A 17,263-nucleotide genomic window follows, 5' to 3' on the forward strand; every position below is an offset into this window, starting at 1 on the left:
TATTTTAAAGGTTTAATGATAGTATAAATTGGTATGAACATGGAATGGACTGACCTTAATTGTTCCTTGAATGGCGTGATCGGTGATCGTGATGGTGATTCTCGTTCTCGCTTTTATATACTAGTAAACTTGTTTTCCACCCAATCCGGCTATATACGAAGGACCATGATTAAATTTGAATTGTTTCTATTGGAAATTAGGGTGGAAAAAAATAGACATCGATAGACAAAAATTAGCGTGTGTATTGCCTTGCTAAAATTGTTATTACAGTGCTTATAAAAAAGAACAAATATGGAGGAGATATGTCTTCCGACAGTTGACATAAAAATGACAGGCAAACTTTTAATACAGTGTTGCCAGACATAAAATATTAATATAATATAATAAAATATTAAATTGAACAATATGCTGCACGTCCATCAATCTATATTAAGTCGGTGACAATGAAAGTGTTACATAAATTTATTATCTAACTAATATTGCTATTCCTTTTACGGATATTGCCTTGATAGTGAAAAAGTATCACGTACTATACAAACTACAAGTGGGTACATCGAATTTACCAATTTCACATTTTTGTTATGCACGATTAGAAATTATTTAGAGTAGGTATATAAATAATAGATCTAAAGACCTCAGGATCAGTTAATCAATTATTGTTTAATTTAAAACATATATTAATTTGGGAATACCTAGCTTATTTTTACTATTTAGACAGTGAAGATGAATTTTAAAACTGTAAGTAAAATATATTAAGATTATATAGCAATTGAGAATCTAGAAAATGTATATTACAAAACATGGATTTTTAGTTTGTGAATTCTCAATTTTCATTCTAATCTGTCTATTCCGCTTTTATCTATTATCTCCTTCCTACAATAGTTAATAATAGTAATAATTACCGCGTCGAGCCTAGTAGGGCTATGGCTTGATTGACCATTCTCCTCCATCATTTCTTGTCGATGGCTTTCATCCTCCAATTTGTGACGTTGAGACTTTTTAGATCATCTTCTACATTCACTTTCCACCTTTCTTCTAGGTCGACTTCTTCTCTGACGTCCTCCTATTGTACTTGACAGTAGCATTTTCGGTAATTTTCCTTAGTCTTTTCGTTCCCATATCTGCACGATTTGTTGTTGTTTTTTATTTAATATCCATGTCTCTGATATATAAGTTACTATAGGCTTAATAACCGTTCTGTACATTCTTAATCCAACAAGCCATTGATATTAATATTTGTTGACATTGAGAAAGTGTTTGACTCAGTCCAGCATAGCTCCATGTTAAGAGCTCTTACAGAGTGCAGTATTGATCATAGGTACACAACTCTTCTTCGGAATATATATAATAGCACAACAGCTGCAGTTAGAATGTATTATGGCAACACAAATACAGTTCCCTTCGAGAGGGGTATTAGACAAGGAGATACCATCTCTCCTAAGCTATTCATCGCTTGAATATTGGAGTCAACATAAATGGAGAATTTCTGAACAACTTGAGATTTGCAGATGGTATAGTCCTTATTGCAGACCGGGTAGATCATGCCTGCCAGCTTCTTCAAGACCTTCAGAGGTCGTGTACACGAGTTTGACTTAAAATTAATTTCTCCAAAACACAATATATGACCAACCTAGTACTGGCGAAAAACATCTCAACTAACGGCATGCAAATTGAACGGGTGTATAGCTATAAATATCTGGGCCACGAGATTAAATTAGGAAGATATAATCAAACAACAAAGCTAAACAGGAGAATAGGACTGGCATGGGCGGCTTACGAAAAACTGAGAGAAGTCTTTAGATCAGATATTCCCATGTGCTTAAAAAGGAAGGTCTTTGATCAATATGTACTTACAGTTCTAACGTATGGAGCAGAAACATTGACCCTTACCAGAAAAGTAATCAATAAAATACAAGTGGCACAGAGAGCGATGGAGAAGTCAATGCTGAATATATCCCTCAGAGACAGAGTATCAAATTCAATAATTAGGAGAAAAACTGGTGTTACTGACGCAGTTCAAAGGATTACAACATTGAAATAGAACTGGGCGGGTCATGTTGCCAGATTAAAAGATGGAAGGTAGACGAAGAAAATTCTGAAATGGAGACCTAGACACGATGCTTATCGTAATCGAGGACGTCCTCCAACAAGGTGGTCAGATGACATCAAGCGCATTCAGCGCAACTGGATTCAGGGTGCTCAAGATATAATGCATTGGAATTATTTACGGGAGGCCCATGTCCAGCAGTGGACTCAAAACGGATGATGATGACATCCTTAATATGGCACCCCTTGATATTCATTTATTTCATAGTAACATATTTAATGCATAAACATATCTGTTCGCTTTCATTAGTCTATTTTGGATTTCTTCTTATAAATTTGGTTTTCGTGTTATAATAATTCTTCCTAGATATTCGAACCTCTCAACTTCCTTTAAGTCTATATGTATTATTATATATTTGTACTATTAAATACTTTCCTCTTACATATCCTTAGTTTATGCATTCCATGTATTTTGTTTTTATGTCTCTAATATATACTTAGTCCCTTTTTATGGCTTTTTCTTCTCATTTTTTAGTTATCCGTATCACTTCCTGTTTTCTTCTTGCTACTATTGCTATATCATGCTTTTTATGATATATTTATAATTCCTTTTCTATTTATATTGGCTTCATGCAGCACATTTTTCAGAAGACACTAAAGAGAATAGATAAAAGTGGGTCACCTTACCTTACTCATTCATTTACTAGGAAATTCTCTGATATTTAGTTATTTTATTTATTTATTTAATGTCGTCCGAACCACTGAGGTTATAGATGACAACAATGGAAAAATACATATTAAAACAAAAGAAAGATTATAATATTAATTACATACTAACATGAAAGAAGATTGATATAATTTCTGATACAAATTAGATTTTTATGCCTAGAGCCGTTAAAAACTTTATGATGTTGTTTAGATGATTATTGTCAATAATTAATAATCAATATTGATGTATTGATTATTGTCTGTAAAAAGCTCGCCTATTTCGCTGGGAAGGTTGAGTTTACTTCTCGTTTCCTGGAAAATTTAACATTCGGTTAAAATATGTTTTATTGTACTGTTGGTTTGACACTGGTTGCAGTATGTGGGTTGTCTCTTGTGATTCGTAAAGATGTGTATGGAGGGTGTGAGTAAGTCGGAGTCTAGTAAAGATGACTTGTTTTTTCCTAGGTAACAAAAATGCTTGTTTTTGTAAAGCATTGTCTTTAATTTCACTTAGTTTTTCGGAACACTGCATGCATTTGTTTTGCCAGGCACAAATAACTATGTTTTTTAAGCACAATTTAAGATCACTTGGCACTATTTTATTTAGTTGAACTTGACCATCACTTATCGCTGCTTCGTGAGCTAGACGGCCCACAACCTCGTTACCATGTACTCCAATATGAGATGTTTTCATTTGCAGCATTTTAAAGTTCTTTGTAAATGGCTATATGAATAGGGTTGCTGGAGTATATGTTTTGGATGTCACAAAGGGCATTCATTGAGTCAGTTATGATTGTGTAATTTCTCTGGTCCGTTTTGTTAATGAAATTTAGAGCTTCAAGGATTGTGTATAGTTCTGCATTGGGGATAGTCCAGTTGTTATAATTGCTGCCCACTCCGTCCATTGTTTTTGATGCATATGTGTAGATCTGTCGGTAGTCGCTAAATCTATCCATAATATCTTTGAAGTGATTAATATGGCTGGTGGAGATTCGTGTTTATTAAATTTTGATAGATCAGTGATAACTAGTGGTTTATTTACAGTCCATGGAGGACGAGGGTTTTCGGTAGGGTAGTTGGGAATTGTGGGGAATGTTATGCTATATTTATGAAGTAATAGATTAATTCGTTCATAGAAAGGTGGATTACATTAAGGGTGAGATGAGAAGTAGTGGCTGAAACGATTGTTATGAACGTTATGGTAGACTGGGTTATCTGGAGAGGATAGAACTTTACAGGCAAACGACAAACTTAAAAAATCTCTTCTAAATTCTAGAGGGGTTTGCCCTGACTAACTGCATATACTTAGTATGGGGCTTGTTCAAAAGGCGACCAAAGCAACTCGCAGTCCCATACTATTTAGTTAATTTTTGATCGACCTAAGGATGAAAAGACTCTTAGAAGAGTTGTCGTATCGCTGCCCTAGGTGATGTTCGACAATGTCTGTACCCCAGGAGTGAAGCTTTTTTATTATACCATATCTCCATGTGCAATCGTAGGCTTTTGTTATATCGCAGAAAATAGCTAGACAGTTTTGTTTGCTAATAAGTGCTTCGTGAACTTCGGATTCAAGATCAACTAGGTTATCCGTCGTTGATCTATTTTGACGAAAGCCGTTTTGCTCCGAGACAAGTAGTTTTTTATCTTCCAGAAACCATGTAAGGCGACGGTTTATAATCTTTTCGAATAGTTTACCGGTTGACGAGGTTAGGGATATTGATCTATAGGACTGGGGATTTATTTTCGGTTTTTGAGGTTTAGGGATTGGAATAATATATGGTTCTAACCAAGACTTTGGAAAGTAGTGCTGTATCCACATTTGGTTCAAAACATTAAGGAGGTATGTTCTAGCGTTTGTGTTTAGGTTTTGGACAAAAATTATTGTTATATCACCAATTATATATAATCTTCTTTATATGCATTGCCAATATTTTGTATGTGACGTATGGTGAATAGTGGGTCAGAAGTTAGAAGTCAGCTGAATATATTTAGGTTGCATTCCTTTCGAGAGAACTTTGTGCATAAATCTCGCGGTTTAATCAAAAATGCTTTTTCTTAGCTTTTGTTATGTCGCCAGCTAATTGAGGATTTCAAAGAATCTTCGACTAGTGTTGTCGTCATTAGTGTTCCCGAAAATGACTTTAGGCATGTTGACTAACAATTCAGTTTCTTTTCTAAATCTTTCCTGAATGTTTTTTTTTTGTGAGCACTAACTTCTTATCTTCATCAGTTCTCTTCTTTACATCTTTTTTTATTGGTAATTTACACTTTCAAGTACATTCAAGCTTTCGGATCCTGGCATGTAATACCGGCAGACCAAATTCAATAGCCTTAAAACCCTTACCTATTTTTTTTAGTCAGATTGTTAAAGTCTTTAGATGTCGCACTACATAATATAACACCGACTTGTAGGTTTTGCATTACAGACCTTGCCATCAATTATAGTCATCTTGAAGGCATGTTCAAACATGGATGTGTTATTGTGCAAAACAATTTCAGTACGTGTTAAGTTCTTGGCAAATTCTTCAACTTTGTACTTGTAACCTTTATGCAATCTTTGGATGAATATCATTGTTTTTTTCCTTTAACAATAAGTCGTAGCCTGTATAAAATGATTTATTTGTGTTTCTAATATTGTTATATTGTTGCTTGGTTAAATCGGCTCTAACAAACACTGCTAGGGTTTGAAACGGTGTAAGAGCAGTAATGTTTTCTTTATCTAATTCTGCCTGTACGCCTCTCTGTATTTCCCTGCACGCATATGCTCCAACTTTACCTTGCCACACATTAGAATTTAAATCACCTATCGCGATATTTATGTGATGTCCGCTTTGTCCGCTATTGGAGATAGAACTTTATTTAAAGGGTGAAGTTGCAAATAGAATCTCTCCATTGTTTTGATAAAATAACTCTCCAACTTCGTAGCGATGAGTGGTGTTGTCACATCCGGCATAATAAAATATTTCGTAATGAAGAACAGACAATTTGCAAGATCCTGGCCATTATGTTTAATTATTGCCCACTACGTCTATATTGCGTCTTTGAATTTCCTGTACGGTGTTGTCCAATTTGCCTGCTAAGAATAAGCTTTTTACATTCCATGTGGCAATTTTTAAGCATCGATACAGGTTCTCAAATGTTCAAAATTATTAATCAACTTTTAATTTTTGCAGAGACAAATTATTGAATAAATATGTAATGAATCAGATTTTGCAATTCTGCTTTCAGTATACTATAGACATACAGTTTAAATCTGCAATTTTTGTTTTGATAAGGTTTATAATTTTAATAGGTTAATATTTTTATTTTTAGATATCATTGTTACTTCTTACTTTCGCCATTTTCCAAATCGAGTGTAGTGTAGTTCCATTTAGATACACTCAAATAGCACCCCCAAATATCCGACCATTTGCTGCTCAAGTCAGTACATTCACTAGAGGACTTAACGTACTAGCAGCACCTTTAGCCGCTGGAGTTTTAAATCCCCCAGCTATAGTAACGAGAAACATTGTTCCTGGTTTACCTTTCACAGGCCCTGCAGCATTGCATGCACCCGTTGCAGCTCCTTTAGTACATGCGCATGTACCAGCTCCTGTTGTATCAGCACCTTTTGAAGCCCCTGCTGTATTGCCTGCTCCAGCCGCTTTTTCAGCAGCATTTGCAGCACCCGTAGCTCCAGTAGGTGTACTTCCTGCACCACCTGCGCATGTGCTGCCAGTACCGAATGCTAGATCGGTGCATGCAGTAGCTCCAGCAGCAGCACCCTTTTTATGGTAGTAAGATGATAGTTTTAAATTAGATATTGACTGAAAACTATGTTTTTGTACATAATTAATTATTGTGATATTGATATACTAAATATATTTTACTAATAAATTCTGAAGTTTTACAAATTTTACATTAATACCGTTACAAAATTTAAATAAAATAATAGGACATTATAAATATTTATAACATGTAATGAGAATTGGTAACAACAACCACACTACGAAGAATTGTACCGATATGGACAAACATGTAACTCATTTAAAAGCAAATTGCCAATCTACCTAAAAGAAACATTTTTTAATAGAACAATCTAAACATGCAGACATATGTATCCGAAGCAAAATGAAATTATTTATGCTTTTGATAATAATTGCATAATAAAAATCCTTTAGAAACGGAACAAGAAATAGTTACATGATGTTAAAGGCACATGAGGAAAACTGTGGGTCAACTACAACTTACCGGTGTAGCCCTACTAATAAAACTCCTGGAGATCGACCGAGAAGCCAAATCGATTAGGTACATCTTAACTAATATTCGCTGGACATCATCAGTCTAAACGGCCATATGTCTTTGAGCAATATGCGAGTCAGATCATATTCTTCTCTTAATTAAAATAAAGCTAAACTAAAAGTATAAAGCAAACTATAAGAGATAAGAAGGTTAGATATAAGAAATAAGGAAGACCAGCCTAGAAAAGTAGAAAAAGCTATGCCCTTAATTAAGAAATATGGGAATCTGTCAAATACTGTGTAATAATAAGACCAATCAACCCCTCAAAGATAAACAATTATATGAAACAGAAGCACAGGATAGCAGATGAAATATTTCAAATCACTGAGAAGGTAAGAAATATTTTTAAAACTGGGGTATATACACAAAAAAAAACTAGTCTAAAAAATATCAACGAAGAAATAAAATGAAGATGCAAGCCTAGCAAAAATTGGATATATTACCACAATATATGCAAGGAAATTGAGATCCGTAATCAAACCAACCAGCCCCTATTTTTAGATCTGATTAGAATTATAAGATACATACAGCAAAGTAACCTACTACTAAGTATCGTGAAATTAAATATTGGCGAGAATTATATTTTTCAGAATTCTAACTTATCCTGATCTAAATGTAATTAAAACAGTTTAGCATAAAATGAAACATACACTGACTAATAACCCACAATGGAGATATACACGAATACAAGAACTGAAAGCCAAAATAGAGCAGATTTGCGATGCATTTACCTCTGCACAGTGCAGATCCCCACTCATCCTGAAAGTACTCACTTGGCGTGCCACTCATTCTTGCAAAAACATTGTAATAATGTCAGACTCTCAAGCAGTATTTCAGACTACTTGTGTACATCACACGCTCCAATCGGACCAATATTAACGTATATATGATGTAATGCCCTTTTGGCAATGCCACCATGTTTGTTTTTTCTTTCTCAATATATTCGCTATCCCCTCTAATTTCATTTAACGCATCACACGCTCCAGTCGGTCCAATAACAACGAACATATGATATAGTGCCCTTTTGCTAATGTTGTCATGTCTATTTTTTCTATGTCTTTGTATTCACGTCCTTCTCCCCTTTCCAACGAGGCCTCTTACGTCAAGCTTCGACGAGCCATTTTACTCTCACCAATCTAAAAATGTCACAAAGGAATGTTCTGACTATACTCTGTATATCAATACATTTACCTACACACCTGTTATACGTCAGCCACCAGTTGACAAATGGTTTTGGTCTTGACTAAGGTTTTGAACTGTTTTCCGGTAATGCAGATCCAATGCTTACCAACATTGGCATTCTTTAGATCATTTCCAGAACTCCATTTTAAATATCTATTTTCTATAATATCTCACCCGAACAAGCAGGTTTTAGACCTAATCTAAGCTGCGCAGATCAGATCCTACGTCCAGCTACACGCATAAAGGCAAATTTACAAGCGCAACAAAATACTACTGGCAGTATGGAAGGAGGGACTCCTATATAAGCTGATTAAACTAAATTTGCTGAACGCCAAAAAACATTGAAACTAATAAACAGCATGCTTTCTGATCGATACTTCTAGATAATTTACCGTAATGAGATAAGCAAATAGAAGAAATTAAATAAGGATCAAGGATCAGTCCTTGATCCGATTCTTTTCAACTTGTATATTTCGGACCTACCTGATACTAATGCAAGAAATTTTGGCTAAGCTGACAACCTAGAAATGACAGTACACACACAAAATTTTTGAAATTATTCAAAACGTGCTGACAAATAAACTCAACAAATTGAATGAATATTTCACAAAATGGGGTCTGATGCCTAATTTAAATCAACCTGAGGTAAGCTGTTTTTATCTCAATAACCAAAAGGCAAACCAAGAATTAGAGGTCAAAAGAACGTAGTACTATTCTACCAACCCTATTAAAATATCTGGGGGTTACCTTAGACAGGATCTGTCTTAGAACATTTAAAAAACATCTAGAAATACAAAAAAAATACTAGAAATAACCTTATCCAGAATCTCTAAGGTACTAGCTGAGGAGCATGTGCGCATACGCTACAAGCATCTGTGCCGTTCTGGATAAATAGTGTCCATGTGAAGCTTATATCCCAAGTGTCCCTTTGCAGCTCCTCTTACATTGGCTATGGCTATATACACTCGCGATAATAAAATCCGGGTCACCTTGAAAATCGCCGTTATTTCATTTTTAACTAGCTTTATCGTAAATAATAATAACACAAATACAAACTAATGCATGTTTCTGAGAATATTGTCGGCTTAGCGGTTTCCTTTGTAATAAAGAATTTCAATAATGCCGATTTCGCGGAAAACTATACACTTCCCAAAATGAACGATACCTGTAACTGCCGCTTGTTTTAAATGTCTCATTTGTGCTTCGACTTTCTGTTCAAACGCAACAAACAAACGTTTATTATTGCCACCATTAGTGTTTATTAGTGTCATTATTAGTGTTTATTATTGTTTATTTTTTGCCAAAAATGCCTTGACTGTTGTTGAAACGGCACAGATTGTTGCGCTTGTGAAAGACGGTCACACTCAACGGAAAGTCGCAATAACTGTTGGCGTAAGCCTTTCTACGGTTCAACGAGTGCTTTAACGCTTTCAGAAGACGAGTTTGCTAACCAGACGACCTGGCTCTGGACGAAGAAGAACGACCACGGCACGAGATGATGTGTTTCAGCTGCGGTTATGCATCGAAATATTCTACAGGAAGTACGAAATTGCAATGTTAGCGTTGCAACAGTCAGGAGAAGACTTCGTTCTTCTGGACTATCTTCTTGGGTAATGGCTACAGGACCGCCACTTGGCCGTCCGCATCGAGTTGCACGACTAGCTTTTGCTCGACAATACGCGCATTGGGGAATTAATGATTGGAGCGAAGTGTTATTCTCAGACGAATCCCGTTTCAGCCTAACTGGATCCAATGGACGTGTAAGAGTTTGGAAGAGAACTGGTGAACGATTTTCACAAGCTTGCATTGCTCCAAGAATGCCATTTGGTGGAGGCTCGGTCATGGCTTGGGGAGGTGTATCTTCCGACTTCCGCACAGAATTACCCTTCATCGAAAATGGGTCCTTAACTGCACGAAGGTACATTACGGAGATTCTGGAAGAACATGTTATGCCCACCATGACAGGGTTTGGAGAAGACGCAGTTTTTATGCAGGACAACGTGCGACCGCAGGTTGCCAGGATCAGTATGCAATACTTGGACAAGGTTGAAATTACGAGGTTACCCTGGCTAGCTAGATCTCCGGATCTGAATCCCATCAAACATTTCTGGGACGATTTGAAAAAACGTATTCAAACCCATACACCTCCTCCTAACAACGCACAGGAGCTTAAGGATCTGTTAGTGAGAGAGTGGAATAACATATCACAACATGTAATCCGGAGAAAAATTGAGAATATGCCCCGTCATCTGCAAGAGGCTATTAGAGCAAGAGGAGGCAATACACGATATTAGTCATTGAAATTCCATCGATGTTTTACCACGTTCTGTATTTTTCATTTTTTCTTTCGTATGTCTGTTTCAACAATTTGGTTTGTTTTCTGTTTTTCAATAAAAACAATAAAAAAACCGTTTTTTCTTTCTTTTAAAACAAACATTGATGACAAATAAAAAATACATTAGCCTAAAAAGAAGGTTATTACTGCACCAGATGCAAAATATTCAAGAAACTTGAAATTTTCAAGGTGACCCGGATTTTATGATCGCGCGTGTATATATATATATATATATATATATATATATATATATATATATATATATGCAATGATTTTCCTGAATTAAACAAATTAATGTTCCCAAACCCCAACCTTTTCTGTTAATTTACGAGATTTTGACCAAAACAACAAGGAATGCTAGGTTATTTACTACTTTAGAAATAAATTCTGCTTTTTGGTGTATTCCAGTTAGTTACATAAGCCAGCCTTCGGTATACAAAGTGGTCATTGGCAATGGAAATCCCTAACTTTTTGGCTTAAAATATCTCCAGCAATTTATTTATGTTCTAAAAGTTTAATTTGAGCTTCATTATTTTAAACCTACCCAATGTCAAATTTATGTTTGGTAAAAATATTGTCACATTTATTTATAATTCGTTCACAAATTGTTGAGAGCACGAAATGTGCCTCAGTCATAAAACGGTCGTAAAATTTGTATCATCATAGGCATTCCTGATGTGTTTATTCATTAAAATTAATGCGTTTTACATTTATTTTCCTTTCCAAAATGTCTATCAATATTAATGTTTTAATACTAATATATTTAGCAAAAAACAATTAAAACTTTCACGGCTAATGTTGGTTATTATATTATATTAATAAACATAAGAATTTAACCATTAACAATTTTGTAAATAAGAATACATTATCTCTTTGGATATTTCAATATCAATCTTCGCGTGTAATCACTTTACTAGAAAACCTGGAATTCATATCCGAAGGTACTATTCGTTGCACGATAATTATAAAGGAATTCCCAGATTTTTAATAATATCATGGGTATAAAGATGCCGGCTTTGACCAAGTGCCTCGTCTGTTCACTTTATATTCGAAACTTAACTTGAAAGGGTGAAGTTATTACGAACGAAAACAATTTTTTTGTTTAGTACGTTTTTGATCGCGAAATTCGTACGAATTTTGATGTAATTTACGGCTCGTCGGTGTTTCCGCGTCTACGGCAGTAATTAGCGTCTCGAATATTTCTTTTGCGAATTATATGCAGTGCGTGACTGATTTTTTATTCCATATACCTACGAATATATACGTACCTTTCACTCGTGCTCGTTTTGTTGGATTGTTTGTGATGGCTTCATCATCAACATCATCAAGTTTTACACCGGTACTGTTGCGTACAGTCAGTAAGTCTGTCTATTCACCAAGAGAGAAGACTATTGTCCTGAATGTTCACGATGCTCTGGTTTCTCAGAATCCCACAAACACTGTTCGCAACATACCTAGTCAAAAGTTGTGCCAACATGACTGTAGTAGGGGAGTCAACTATATATAGATTCATATCAGAAAGAAAAAACACGGTATAGCTAACCCAAACACAAACGAACTCTTAAAGAGAGGGAAAAAGCCTATTGAAATTGATGAATTTGCCAAAAATGGTATTCGAAGGAAAATTCATGGATTTTTTTTCAAAAAAGAAATACCAAACCTAAACAAAAGTTTACAAGAAGTTAGAGACGACCCGGATTTGCCTCATATCGGACAAACTAAATTGTGGCAAGTTTAAAAAGAATTAAATTTCCGGTGGGAGAAATCAGACCGAAAATCACTTTTGATTGACCGGAAGAAGAAATTATCTAAGATCCATACGAAAATTCCGGGCTAAAGGAAGGCCAATCTTCTACCAGGATGAAATGTGGGTAAACTCAGGTCATACTCTAAAAAAAATTTGGTCAGATAAAAATATATTAAGCTCCAGGCAAGCCTTTATGGAAGGTTGGTCTACTGGTATCTTCCCACCTTCTGGTAAAGGCAGTAGATTAATAATTTCTCACATTGGCAGTGAAAAAGGATTTGTTAAGCATGGTTTGTTGGAATTTCAGTCCAAAAGCACAAAAGAATATCACGGGGAGATGACTTAAAACAACACAAATGGAAAGCCCTATTACTATTGTGCGATTAGTGAGTGTTGGATTTGGGGGCCAGAACAAAAATTCAATAGTCGTGGCCATGGCTTGTTTCTGGCTTTGTAAACATGCACAAAAAAATGTAAAAACGGTGGAGTTCTTTTTTCCATAACAGGTCATAGCTATCTTCCATCAGATCGAGTATTTGGAGTCTCAGAAAAGTTTATGAGAAAAAAGAGGTGATTCAAAAACCCTCAGAGTACATTGATACTCTAGCCGAACATTCGAAAGTAGTAAAGGTTGGCCAAGATTGTGAAGTCTTTGACTGCAAGAAAAAAAAAAAGGATGTATTCATGAAAAACCCGGCACAATTTCTTTTTCAACTGGGGATCTGCAAAAGAAATATTCTGACAAGAACTAAAGATAAAAATGTTAGAGGTCAGTTCACGTACAAGTCAGACATGGGTGTGGCAAATTCTTTAACCATGCCAGAAAAACTGCTTTTGAACGTGAACCCAAACTTGATTCCTTTGTCACATTCGACAAAGCCAATGAAGAAAGTTGACGTCAACAACCCGTTGAAAAAGCATTACAGGGACCAGTAGACGGACAATGAGGATTAACTCTTCTACAAAAATGTCATCGATGGGGCTGATGACAATGCAGAACCTGAGTCAGTTTGTGAACACATCGAAGAAGTCTAATTTACAAAACAAATAACAATTAGTTTTAAAGAGTAAAATAACAGAGCTATAAAATAAATTTAATGATTTAAAAGATTGAAATAAAATAATTTATTTAATGTTTTTATTTCTAACCCATAAAAACCATGACTCATGGTACAATGTGTATTCATTGTACCATGATTAATACTGACATTTATTTTGTTAATCATTGTATAGCGCCATCTATTAGTTAAGTTGCGGCGACTTAAAATGACGTAAAACTGAACTGTTTTTACGTCTTCAAGTATAATTTTTTAAAAATTATTACAAACCTTGTCCTGAGAATAACAAACACAACAAAAAATAATTATCTAATATGGTGCAGTCGTTCTGAAGTTATACGCGTACAAATATTTCGGTGATTCATTTTTATAGATAGATGGATTAACTAAAAAAAAAAAAGATTAATATTTTTTCTAATATTTCTGCCAATTATCGTCTTCAATATATTTCTATCTTCATGAATATCTATTCCTAACTTTTCTGCCACCTTCGAATTCAGAAGAGTAACATTTGAGCCTTGACACTTTAGTCATAAACTCCACATAATTCTCTATTTAAGAATATTTTTAATTTAGCATATAAATTGTTACAATGTTTCGTCAAATTAAGTTTAAATAATTTTCTCATTTTGTTCATTTTTCTTATATTACAGATTGTCTTTTATATGATTGTAAAGTGTTTATTGGTTTAACCGATATTGTTTAGTTCAGTTTTAGTATTTAGGTTTGAAGTGTTGATCGACGAGGACGTGGAAATCAAACAAGTGGAAAAATTTAAATATTTAAGTGCACTCATTGCTAAGAACGGCTTGGGACAAACCGAAATTAAACACCGAATTTATCAAGGACGTAAAATTGTAGGATTTCTGAACTCCTTATGGTGGGATCTCAACATTTCCAAAAGGAACAAAAAAAGAATAAGGCAAACCATGGTTGAATCAGTTCTTTGTTATGGCTCTGAAATATGGACAATTAATGCAGACCTGAAGAGAAGATTGTTAGCAGTTGAAATGGATTATTTGAGAAGAAGTGCTAGAACATCAAGGCAGGAAAGGAAGACCAAAGAATATATAAGAAATAAGATGAATGCTACAGAAACGGTCATTGACAGAATAGAAAGAAGAGGTTCAAAATGGTTTGGACACCAATTGGGAATGACTGACGAACGTTGGCCCCAAAAACTTCACAAATTGAAGCCCCCTGGAAGAAGAAAAAGAGATAGAACTTGACGCTCATGGAATGAAGGAATTAGAAGAGGGATGGAATCAAAAGGTTTGGAGGAGGAGCATGCTTTAACCCTGCAGGATTGGCGGAGAAGAACGGGAATACGGCGATAGCCGTCTCAAAAATGTATTGTATTTATAAGTTGGATTAATGTCAAACGTTAATAAACTTATTTTAACCTTCAATTGTGGCTTATTCCCATTAAAATAGTAATTACTTTAAAATTCCACAAGAAAATCGCTTCAGAACAATAGATAAGAGAAGGGAGTGTTCCAAAAAGTGAGTGTCGTCAGTCTTACAGTGACCTCCCCACCTCTTTCGGAGTACGGTACGTGCCTCCACACTCCTTTCGGAGTACGGTACGTGCAACAGTCAAATGCACACAAGTAAGAGAGGGTGGTTTTAGTTGGTAGGCAGGATAATAAATACCTGAATCTTTGGCACTGCTATCTTTAGTACTTTAAATTAAACTAAAACCCAAATTTTAGGGACTCACAATGGAGGTAGCATAAAAAAATTTCAAAACCCAACCCGCAGAAAAATTGTGAGTACGCCACTGGTTATGCAAGGAGCACTATTGTTTATAAATACTAAAATAATTAACTAAAAACGCCTAAATAGTTTTGTAAAACTAAATAGGATTTTTATAGATATATTTCTTATAGAGTGTAAATTTTATATCGTACTTTCAAAATAAAAGTTGCAGTATCTACTATTGTGTAACTCTGTAAGTTTCAGCATGACCGGTTCAAAATTCAAACCGATAACATTTATATTAAATTTTGTTATAATCTGCCAAAGTGTTGTACAAAGTAATTGATATGGCAACCCTGTTAGTATGACGTTTAGTTTGAAGCGTTTCGAAGCCGAACGTAAAGCTATCTATCGATGATAAATACTACCATTGTTTCAGATGGCGCCCCTACATTACAATTTGAAGGCGGCTGTTTAAGACATAATTCTTGTTTAACGAGATTTTTCATATGTTTAGGACAAAATATTTAACGTTTTATTGCAAATATTTTCCACTTTTACAGTTTTATATATGTTGTTATTAAAAAAAATTTCGGTTTCTTACCGGTAACTTTATTCAAATAAGCCGAAACATATTATTTTTTCCTATTGGGTAAAACAGTAAATTTCAAAAATTTTCAAAAAATTCATAAATATTTCTTATAATTATATCTTGATGCTGTAAAAAAATTAACAAAATCCTATGTTTGGTTTTCCCGCTTTATACTTGGAAAAAAGTAGTTTTTTTGAGTTTTTTCAAAAACAAAAACATGAAGTTTGCTTAAAAGTTGTCAAAATACTTAGTCATAATCACATCTTGTTCGTTGGAATTTTTATAATTGTTAAATAGTTGGACATCTTTAGTTATTGATATTGTAAGTATATGCGAGACTCGAATAATTTTAGACCATGGGAGGATATTAAATTTATTCGTTGTTAAATTTTTAATGAAGAACTTTCTATATTTATGATAATACAGTAGACTCCATTTATAACGAGAACTGAAATGGCAGACTAATTACCTCGTTATAAGCGGATCTCGTTATATCCAACAACAATAATACTGTGCATACATATGAATATGTAGTTTTCTAAAACATGAACTTTCTATAGTAAAGCCATTCGGAGCAATATAAGATGCTAATAAATATTGTTTGAATGGCGTTTTTAAAACAAAGTTGTTTACTTTTATTGTCAATGAAATGCATTAAAACAAAAAAGAGTTGTTTACTTTTATTGTCAATGATAACCGTTAAAACAAAAAATCTGTATTCTGTAAATATGTATAAAGCGTATTTTCAAGATAACATAAACTACTGCTTTTGCAATTGCAAGAAGTTATTTTGTCATTTTTGACTGCTTTAAATTGTCCAGTATTCTATCTATCATATTTTCTAAAGATGTGAAACAGTTTTATGCTTCTTCATTTGCGTTTTGTCCTTGGATAAAGTTTCTGACAACCTTTAAAACACTTTCCACATCTGTCTATTAGGACCCATATTATTAGGTGTGAATGGTCAACCCTCTACAATGACACTTGTGAATCATAAATTTTACATTTCCGACTAAGAATCATAAATTGTAAGAAGTTTATTGCGGACGGCACTTAAAAAGGGTATTTATTTATAGCTACGGTCGGTCCAAAACGTAAAAAACACGTTTTTCAATCTTATTTTTTCTCTCGTTATAAGCAAATTTACCTCGCTATAGAGGGTTATAGTTCAATAGAAATTTCACGGAACATCTAATGTACCTCGTTATAAGCGAAACCTCTTAATAACCGTGTTCGTTATAGAGGGAGTATACTGTAGTTGTGTGAATTTTAAGTATAGTAGGAGAATTATTGATATTTCTTTTGAACTAAGGGAGTGATATTGTTGATCCATGTTATTTTCTGAGTTGTATAACTAGTATCTGTTGTAGTTTATTGCTAGTATGGCTCCATCTAAATTTAAAGGTTGAGCATTTGCTTCCTAAAGAGTTAGCTTATGATTTGAAAGTTAGAGTACTTGAAGAGACCACCTACTGTTGAGTTAAAAAGGTCAATTTTGCGGGGAGAAATACATCAAGAAGTTACTAATAGAAGTGTCTTGGATACAACTGTTGTTATAGACTTTAAGGAAGAGGAAGCAGCCATTCAGTCCACTTGTCAAGATTTAAAGGTAAAAA

The 17,263-nt window shown here is 34.4% G+C and overlaps 1 protein-coding gene across 1 annotated transcript; it reads left to right on the plus strand.

The window, feature by feature from the left end:
* The first annotated feature begins 637 nt into the window (after positions 1–637).
* On the plus strand, positions 638–6,623 carry LOC140435839 (uncharacterized). The gene is made up of 2 exons (XM_072524555.1): positions 638–738; positions 6,067–6,623. The coding sequence occupies exons 1-2, from the start codon at positions 724–726 to the stop codon at positions 6,529–6,531; spliced, it is 480 nt and encodes a 159-aa protein (XP_072380656.1). The 5' UTR covers positions 638–723; the 3' UTR covers positions 6,532–6,623.
* The last annotated feature ends 10,640 nt before the right edge of the window (positions 6,624–17,263 follow it).

This window comes from Diabrotica undecimpunctata, chromosome 3 (assembly GCF_040954645.1).
Source record: "Diabrotica undecimpunctata isolate CICGRU chromosome 3, icDiaUnde3, whole genome shotgun sequence".
NCBI classification, from domain to species: domain Eukaryota; kingdom Metazoa; phylum Arthropoda; class Insecta; order Coleoptera; family Chrysomelidae; genus Diabrotica; species Diabrotica undecimpunctata.